This window comes from Enhydra lutris, unplaced genomic scaffold (genome assembly GCF_002288905.1).
Source record: "Enhydra lutris kenyoni isolate GAN:26980312 unplaced genomic scaffold, ASM228890v2 scaffoldscaffold47, whole genome shotgun sequence".
NCBI lineage: Eukaryota > Metazoa > Chordata > Mammalia > Carnivora > Mustelidae > Enhydra > Enhydra lutris.
In genome coordinates this window covers 11870481-11880721 of record NW_019154131.1, presented here as the reverse complement: position 1 = coordinate 11880721, position 10241 = coordinate 11870481, and the positions used below count along the sequence as shown (strand labels likewise).

General features: G+C 38.1%; 1 protein-coding gene across 1 annotated transcript in view; it reads left to right on the top strand.

Annotated features, from left to right (window-relative positions):
* The window catches only part of LOC111156615 (basonuclin 2), a 297257-nt gene that overhangs the window by 38824 nt on the left and 248192 nt on the right, over positions 1–10241 (top strand). Inside the window, exon 2 of the mRNA XM_022517609.1 lies at positions 794–877. Within this exon, the coding sequence (XP_022373317.1) occupies positions 794–877 (84 nt within the window). The remainder of the gene's footprint in view (positions 1–793; positions 878–10241) is intronic.

The following is a 10241-nucleotide window of genomic DNA, read 5'->3' as shown; positions in this document are numbered from 1 at the left end:
GCAGGTAACAGGAGGTAGTATTTTGGGATGAGATAGACTAAGTTAACATAGATTTGAAAGGGAATCTTAGTGGCTTTCTATATGCAGGTAACAGGAGGTAGTATTTTGGGATGAGATAGACTAAGTTAACATAGATTTGAAAGGGAATCTTAGTGGCTTTCAGTATAGAATTTTAGATATAGAGAAACATTCTAAGTTATAGCTGTTTTGTTAGCATTTTTATTATTGGAACAGACATAAAATAAGCCTATTAAAATTTAGAGATAGTAAATAATAAGTATTGATAAAGTCTGTGCTAACTTATATCATGAATAGGAAAAATAAATTTGAACAGGTATTTTACAGTGGAAAGGAACTTTAGACATTAGAAAAAAATTAGAAGACAATGTTCTTCATCCTCCCATAAGAAAATTAGAAAAGGGAGAAAATGTCACTAATGTCAAGCAGAGATTCTATGTTCCTTTTCTTTCGTCTGTACTTTAACCTTCTCTCCTCCTTCCATCCTGAGATATTTAGTAAATGCCTGCTTTGTGCTACGTGCTATGGATACAAGGGGGAATAAAAATTTTGTGGATCTTTTCTTCTTAGAATTTGCCTTCTGGTAGTTAATAGACTTGGTTACATGCTATTTGTAACATATTTGACGTAGTAAGTGTCAAAAACCAATGAAGCCATGCTGGCCTGTTTCATACCTGCAGTTGGAATGTCCCTGCTTCTGTCTAGGACAGATGTGTTTGTGTGCAGTTCTTAGCAGCCTCCACACCCAGCATCTAACTTGGCCATATTCCCCCAGGTTCCAGTGGCATGTGCTGGCAGAGTGCTGGGTGCAGACTTCTGCCCAAACCTGGAGGAGCCAGACCAGAGGCTGGAAGTCCAGGTTGGAGTCTTACTGCTTTACTAGTTGGGGGTGGTGTGGCAGAAACAGTGGTTCCTGAATGTCTGACATGGATACATCAGTGTCATCAGGAGATGGACAGTTGTAGAGATAGGTTTAAAGGAAGAACCAGGGTGGCATGTGTGCCACAAAAAGTCCTTTTTAGGCTAAATTGTCTGTAACTGGAGATAGCTCGTTTATTCATCCAAGAAATGGTATATACTGCGGTAGGTAAGAGCATGTTTTCTGAAGGCTGGCTGCCTCGCTTTACAAAAGTTACTGTGAGATACTTGGCAGAGTCACTCAGCCACACTGGGCTTTAGCTTTCCCATCTGTAAAATGGGGACTTGCCACCGAAGGTGATTATGAGGAGTGAATGTTCTAACATCTACCTAGCTGGTAGCATAGGGCCTGGACATAAGAGGCCCTCAGTAAAGACTAGCTCTTATCTTTTAAAAGCATCGTTATCATGTGCTTGGTTCTGTGCTAGGCACTAGAGACACATGGTGAGCAAGTCATGCTTCCCGCGTGATGGTCTCTCAGCTCAGGAGAACAGAAGCCATTGGGCACCGTACTAGAAAAGTATGATTTAATGGTAACTATCTTCCCTTTTCATGTATGGAGAGATATGTCCTGGGATGCAATTTTAAGTTCTTTAGTCAAGTGAAAGTATTTATTTGGAATTTAGCTCATGTTATGTGGTCTTGGGACGTTAGAAGTAGTTCGGTATTTCATAGATAAAGAATATAAGTATGACACGTAGCTCAAAGACCTACCTTTACTCTGTGTGCCATGTAGTATTTAAGGAATGTGTGTGCTACTAATGCAAAAATACTGGCTGAAGTTGTAACATGGATGGCATCCCCTAGCATGAACAAACACATACTATATTTTTTCAGGACCTGCATTTGGCATCATTTTCTAAATTTTCAGACTTACTGGATAAGCATGGTGAGCTTGGTTTTAAAGCACTTTTGCTGATTTAGAAACCTTGCATGAGAAAGGAAAATAGTTTTAAAAATTGACTTCTTCACAGTTGGAGTGAAGGTGGAAGTGGTGGTAGGAGGAGGTTTCAGTTTTTATGGTACTGAAGAGTGTACTGTCTCCTGCACACCTGCTCTTGGCCTAGGGAAGACCACCTGAGCTCCGCTATACCACAAGCTGGTCCTGTCTGGGTGTTGCATGGCTACAGTACAACAGAAAAGCAGGTGTGACACATATGAGACATGATCATGTATTTCCCAGTTTTCGAAAGCGAACAGCTTGTACGTGACACATAAATGCAGAGTGATGGAAGACTTTTCATGGAGACTGGTCTGATCCTTGACCTCTTTGGGTAGGACAAGTGATGTTCTTCAAACACATCACCTGGAATGGTCTGTCATGGGTGGTTGTTGGATAATCTGTTTGTGAACCTTGAGTTATGAAGCGAAGAGCAATGGGTTTTGCAGATGTGACTGTGAAATAAAGCTGAAAGGGACCAATGGAGCATATTATTTTAACATACCAAGAGAGAAGATGTATGTTTACTAGTTTACGTGAAACCCTGGTTGTAGGTAGTTAAAACATTTGTAGAGTTGACAATTCATCACGGTCCTTGTGAAGAAGACCAAGCCCCTGGGCAAAGAAATGACTCTCATTTTATTGGACTCCTCCTCTTGCAACACCATTTTGGCAGACCGAGTGGAAAGGTTGAATGTGTTCAAAGAGTCAAGTGTGGTGAATTGGTGCATTAACTGGGACTCATTTGAACATTTCCTTCTTGTTTTCCTCTTCCTTTCTAAATATGACTTCCATACATTTTAATGATATCTGGTACATATATATCCACATTATGTCAGACATAAAAAAAACCTGACACTTAATATGTTCTTCACCAGCTAACAACTTCAGGAGTAGTTTTTTGCTTCTAGAGTCCTTTCATTCTTGCTATGGGGCATGTATTCTAGTCTCACCCCCCCCCCCCACAACGAAATGAGGCATTTCTTAGTTTTTAGTCTTAATTCTGCATTTCAGGGAATTCACCATAGGACTTGCCAGAGACATCTATTTTCCCTGCTTGGATCTCAGGCTGTCCCTCAGGGCCAGGCATTATAACCACTAGAGGATTTGCTGTTTTGGCCTCTTGATTCTGAGAATAATCTCTTGTACACCTTGATTTAGGAGCGATAGTTTGTTTATATCCTTTCCTATGAAGGATTTTCACTTAGACACACAGTGTCCATATCTGATTTAACTTTTCTATTTTAGCTGACATAATTTCTCTTGACTGGTGAAGTCCCTTTCTATTCTTACCTCTTTCCTTTTCACTCTTTTTTTCTATCCCTAAAATTTCAGATGGCTTAGCAACTTTATTGCTTAATAATTCCAAGATCCTTGACACTCTTTCATGAACATATCTTTGGTTTTGAATGACTGTTATCCTGAAGTCTGTGTCTTACTTAACTTTTGAAAGTGTGTCTTCGGGCTTATTGTGTTAATATGTTTGATTTAGAAAAGTAGCTGGAAATCAAGACTTTGATTCACTGTCTAATTTTGATTTTCTTTATTTTTTTTTAAGATTTTATTTATTTATTTGACAGAGAGAGAGAGAGATCACAAGTAGGCAGAGAGGCTGGCAGAGAGAGAAGGGGAAGCAGGCTCCCTGCTGAGCAGAGAGCCTGATGCGGGGCTCGATCCCAGGACCCTGAGATCATGACCTGAGCCGAAGTCAGAGGCTTAACCCACTGAGCCACCCAGGTGCCCCTCCTCTTTGGTTTTTGAAGTGGGTATGAAACTGTACTTTCTTATAGCTTGGGAAGTTAACTGATGTATATTAGCAAAAAATTGTGCTCTTAAATAATTATTTTCTAGGAAATGGTTATTCTAGTTTAGACTTCCCCTAATTCCTATTAAATATTATATTTTCAATTAGAGAAAAGTTACTTTTTAAGTCTAACTGTGCCTTATCCTGTATTAAGTTGTTACAGCTAGCCTAACACAGTTCTTTTCTTGGTTGGGAATTCAAGATGTGGGGTTGACTTGATATTTTTCACCACTAAAGTGCTTAGAAAATTAGAGTAAATAATGAACCAATATTTCAGTATCAGATTAGACACAATTTACTGTGATGTTTCATAAACCACAGACTCCTTTCTTCTGTGAATGCGTGAAGGATCACTTTTTTTTTTTCCCAGACATACCGGGGTGCAAGTGTAAATTTCCATAAAATTTAAATGAGGTGCTTCCTGTAATTAATGAACAATTGTGGCTGCTCTCTAGTCTGCATTGTAATTAACCGTGATCAGGCTTGTTTAGTGATGACACTGTTCCTGTAATAATTTGACAAGCTACTGTGAATTTGCCAGGTTATTAAACAACCTGCAGCATTCACTTATGGAATCACAGGGATGAGCTTGGCGGCTGCTGCTAGTTAAATGCAGCATAAGGGTGAACTGAAAGCTGCTTATTGAAGTCTATCGATCACCATGACCAGATTTAAATTCCTATGATTTTGGAGAAGTTAATTAATTTTGTGTGGGTTGTCTTGAAAACTTTTTATTGCATAATAAACCTGCTAGGGCAAAGCTGGTCATTTTTATGAACTCATAATGAAGCCAGCAAATTTTTTATATTATTATCACCAGTATGAACCAAAAAGAATTTGAGATTTCCCCTTCCCACCCTATTAAACGGGTAGAATTATTTAAAAACAACAACAAACTGTATTCTCTCCAAATTCATTCACAACATTCAACATTCCTCAAATATAAGTTCAGTGTGTGTGTGTGTGTGTGTGTGTGTGTGTGTGTGAGAGAGAGAGAGAGAGAGAGAGAGAGAGAAACAGCAGATGACCTTGAACTAAACACAGTCATGTTGCAGGTAGAGTGAGCCATCTAAGTGGACTGGTAGCCTTATGTCCATGGTCACTAGTACACCCGCCTTCCCCAACCCCCCTTCAGGTTAAGAACTGTTCAAAACGTTACTGTCTAGTTACTGTGGTGTCTTTCATTCAGATTCTGTTTATTGACTAAACCGCAAGGATTCCTGCCCAAAGTACCAGGCGGTCTATGCTTGACTGATTTTGATTTTCTAACATCAGCCCTGGGGTTTATTTGAAAAATGTACATACACTGCAGCTTTAACAAGTCAAGTGACTGCATGTTTTTGACCATGGAGTAGAGTATATCTGAAGATCATTAAATTTGGGGGGGTGGGGGTGAAGGGGGGGTGGAGAATAAGTGTAGTAGTCACTTTACCATTGCAGAATGTGTGTGTGTGTGTGTGTGTGTGTGACACATGGTTTTTGTCTTTTCATTTTCTCCAAGAGCCAGAAAGTTTCCTGCCGTTCTCTTTCCAGCTATTGACAAATGATTGCCAGATGTGAGATCTTTGCAGTGCTCTTTCCCTCAGCAAACCTGCAGCGATGGGATATTTGATTCTCCCTTGCCCATTTCATCTCCTTTCCACATCTGCCAGGGACACACAAGCAATACATCCCTACATGAGAGTTTAAAGTTTATTCAGCTCCTTTTCCCCTCCAATACAGTGTTTAGAGACAACAGAATGAGGTCCATATGACTCTAACCCAACTTCACTGTATGAAATTAGTTGTTTATTTTACTTATCTACCTCTTAGTAATTGAACTATTTCATTTTAGTTTCGGTCCATGGAAAATTTGATGCAACTCTGGGAGTGCTAAGAGTTTCCTATTGTTGTCTGCTTGCGGCAAGTATGCCATCATCTCGACTCTCCGATCGCCTCAGTTCTGATAGAGACTAGACTCTTGGCTTCATAGAACTTCCTAGGAAAGCAATTTTAATAAACAACTGTCAAAACATAAGTGTAGCATGTCTGTAAATTTCAGTAGGCATTTGAGATTAAAAGAGCCTGCTATGAGGGGGAAAATTCAACTTGTTTGGCTTGATTAGCTTACTCTGTATTTGTGTCCATTGTCAAAGTTGATATGGATGAGCTCCTAGTTTTAATCCCAAATAGTTTATAAAAGAGAAAGTACACTGAGTTTTGGAGGCATCTGAAATTAGCCTGTGTAGGCCACACACATAATCACTAACATGCACAGAAGCCTTTTGCATCTGCTTGGAATCTGTATTGATAGTGATTTTTTTTTTTTTTTTCTCATCTCAGTTTGAAGATATTTTCCAAAATGCTCTTATAGCTTATGTTCATACTATAGGGTGGGCTGACACAGGTGGCCTTTCAGTTTTCCTATTATACTTTTTGGCAAAGAAAAGGGCCCCTTATTCCCTGAATAAGATCAGCGTGGTTTTTTTTCTTTTTTTTTTTTAACATTTAAAAAATAATCCATAAAATGTCTGCCACATGTTCTCTAGTTGATGGAAATGTTTTCCAAATTAGAGCTGTAGTATTGGATTCTTACTGTATCAGTGCTAGTATGTTTACTGTTTTTGCTACCCTGTTAGCTACTCTTAGCTACCTGTGATTGTATGAATTTATATCTTTTTGTGAACTTAAAATGATGAATATAAGATAATTAACATTTCTGAATTTCATACTGAATAAAAATTTTGGTTTTCTAAAAAAGAAGTAAATGGCTTTTTCCATTATTAGAATCAAAATAATGGAAGTGTGAAGTCTATTTTTCAGTATGTTTTTTAAAAGAAAATAAGACAACAAACAAAACCTAACAAGCACAAAAAAAAAGCCAACAGCCCCTGAAATGAATAAATCTTACTGAGCCTAGAAAAATAGGTAAATCAAAATCAAGATATTTACATGAAATGTGTGCAACTTTCTGTATATCCATTATATTATGCCTCCATAAAGTTTAAAAAAAGAAAAAGGGGTGAAACTGTTTGCCACAAGTTCCCAAAATGTTGTGTATTTCAATTGGAAGTATCTGTTGAATAGCAGAAAATTATAGTTGGAGATACAATGATAAGGGCACCTGGGTGACTCAGTCATGTGTCTGTCTTTGACTCAGGTCACAATCCCAGGACTGAGCCCTGTGTTGGCTCCATGCTCAGCGGGGAGTCTGCTTTTCCCTCTGCCCCTCCCCCCACTCCTTTTCTCTCTCTCAAATAAATAAAATCTTAACAAAAAAAAAAGATATAATATATCATTTAGAGTGCTTGCTCTCAAAAACAACATGATGATCACCGTGAAGGTGGTAAGTTTAAACAATATCCTTCAAAACAAAATTACCCAAACCAAAGAGAATCCCTGTGGAAAAGTTGATATTTTTTTTGTCCTTTGGCATTCCCTGAGGACTGACGCCAGGTTAGGCACTCAGTGGATGCCGGGAGTGGGGGGGGGGGGCGCGGGAAGGTGGAGGTGAAGAGCTCTTTCATAAAAAAACAAGGTTAGGAACTCCTGTGGCAGGAGCCAAGTTCCTTTGCCTGTAGATCACTTCACGTAATTTGCCTTTGCTAATGTGTTTGCTGGTTTCTCATGCCTTCCTGCTTTTTCCTCAACATGGTTACTCTGGGAGGCAGAGAGGTGCTAAGCAATGGAAGTGTCATCCGGCCCATGTACCTAGGGAATGTCCTTCAGAGGACGACTTGTCACCAGCCGTCAAAGAAGAGAGTGGCTTTGTGGTCTCTGAACATCTGGCAGCGCTGCACAGGAAGCTGAGGGGGTGTCATTAATTGTGATGAAATAATTTAAACCATCAGGAATAAATGAGGCTGTTAAGCTAAGTTCAGATTCCATTTGCCAGGCACATGTGTCTAGCAGCCTGTGTGCAGTTAAAAAAAATTGAATTATATTAGCTCATGAGTCGAAGTGAAACAGATACTGTAAATGAAACAAGTTGCTGTGTGGTGATGACATCGTGTTGAACCACTTCACAGAGTTACAGTTTGTAGGATCAATATATTGAAAGTGGTACATTACTTAATGAATTTTTATATAAAAGCATTCTTATGCAATTGAGGGATAGAGTGAGGACCAGGGGTCTGTTGGAATACAGGATGGGTAGGTGGATGCGAAGAAAGAAGCAAGCCACCGGGTCAAGGCAGAGGGGTAGGTGGGGTTCTTAGTCTGCTAAGGGAAACTGGATTGATGCACAGCTCACCATTCTATGGATCAGGCTTTGGATACAGTATTCAGTGCAAGTGCTCTGTATACATGCTCTGGGCAGGAGGACAGTTTTTCTCTGATAACTAACCCCAGATGTTCCTTTGGGAGCTTTTGCTCCTTTGGGCACATCTGCATTGTTTTCTGGAGAATAGGGACAACTATCTTTGGTGATAGATTGTCCCTCAAGCAAATGGACATACTTCCAAGGCTTTGCACAGTTGTGAACACTGACTTCAGATCTAATTTTCAAGTACTGTGGAAAGAGGCAGCCCTAATTTCTTTACAAAGGAAAGACTGTCAGGTTTGGAATGTCGGGGCATCTCTGAGGTTTTAAGCACTAAACTGAGCAATGGTGTGTACGTTCCAAAGTACATTTCTAAAATAAAAGTCATTCCTTTACACCTAAGCAAAGTTTTCAAACTTGAACTAATATTTAAAAATAAACAGGATTTTGAAAAAATAAAATGAGACCGTGTAGATACACAAAGCATTTTTTAAAAACCACCAGAGAGGTAATCCCTCTGTCTATCAAGATAATGGTCCAGCTCCAGCAAGCCTTGGACGAGAGTCATTTTACTACAAGTGTCTTACCTCCCTCTGTGCCATCAGTCCCCTCTGCACCTTCCTGCCTTTCTCTTTTCCTTGTTGTGTACCTCCTTTTTTTCTTCTCTATTTTCTTTCCCTTCCATTATTCTTTAAATTTTTATTCTTTTGTGTTTGTTTCTCTTCACAACTTATTCTGTCTTCCATCAAAGTGAACTGCAGTTCTGTTTTCCTTTATAGTCCTAGTTTTTGTGTTAGTAGTTAAAAGATTAGTATCCACAGTTACTTAAATTGTGAGCTTACAAATTTTAGGTTGCATTGTTACATAAATTTGATCATTGGTGGATTTTTTTTCAGGAATGTGAATGGAACTTAATTAGGTTTTTTTTCTTTTTAAAGGAATGTAGAATCATCACTAAATCATCCTTTTCCCTGGACTTTTGAGTGGAATTGTTATTGATGAAAGCCAGAAATTTGTAGTTCCCACTTATCATTTTCCTTCTTACCTTGACATGAGGACGACATTCAAATCAAAGTACTTGAATTTCCTGACATCTAATAGAACATCCAGTAGTTAGGAGATTGCTTCTGTGTGTTTTGATCTTTGGATTTCATTTTAATTGATGAAAAAAAGCAGGAAGATCTGAGTTCTTCGGATCTATTTTCTTGGCATGATATTGTTGGAAGGGTTGAAGGGTTGTGTGTGTGCATAAGGTACTGAGTCTAGCACAGAGCAAGTAGTCAGCACATTATTGTTATGATAGAAAGGTATTTTACTAGTTTCTGTTGGCTAAGCAGATAAAAATTAAGAATTTTTTTCCTGAAAATTTCACATAGTGTAACCGTTTTAAATTATATTCACTTTAAAGTTTTACAATTTTTTTCCTTAAGAATAGGAATCCAAGGTGAACATAGGGAGTTTTGAACAAAATGTCTATGCTTTTCTTTCTTCCTTCAGAAGAAATCACTGCATTCTGTAGTGCATTTATTTATTTCACGTAAGAAAATGATTGTATACTCAGTAGTTGCTTGAAGTTTTCTTTTGTAAGAGTCTTAGTAAATACTTGATAGATAAAAAGTAGTTTCATGAACTTAAGTTCCTTCCTCCCTTTTTAAGTTTTGGTAGAGAGTGTGGCCTGGATGCCCCTACTACATATTTTCAGGACCTTTTTAAAATTTTTCTACTTCTGTTGTTACTATTACTCTCTGCTTAAGTATTAAGTATCATTAAATTCATGGATTCTGTATCTTGAGTTCTGTATATCAGGTACATTACAGGTTAAATAAATCTTGGCTGAATGGCCTGAGAATTTACCTACATTCTGTATTCTCTCTCAAAACCACTATATGAGGGAATGTTATCTAGATTCAGATAACCAGCATAACGTAAATTCAAGTTGGGAACTGTCAGTAGGAATATAAGAAATGTTGAGTAAGGTGCTTATTTTTACTTTATGTAAGTTCCCAAGTCATAACAGCTTCTTAGATTCCTTCTAGAAGGAGGAAGAAAAGATAAAGGTGGAAAAATAGGAAGTATTTTAATTCTTGACTTGAATAGAGAGAATTGTATGTTTGTGTCAGAATGTGTGCATGTATATGGATTTTGTATATACATGCAATGTATATCATTACATATAAAACCGTATTTTTTTATGTTTATAGGAATGGCTAGTGATACTCTGTTTGAATATTTTGAGTTAGTCATAGTAAGTAACATTGCATAAATGAGGGTTTACATTGAAAACACATAGTCTACCTTCTTCCACCTGCAAAAAAAAAAAA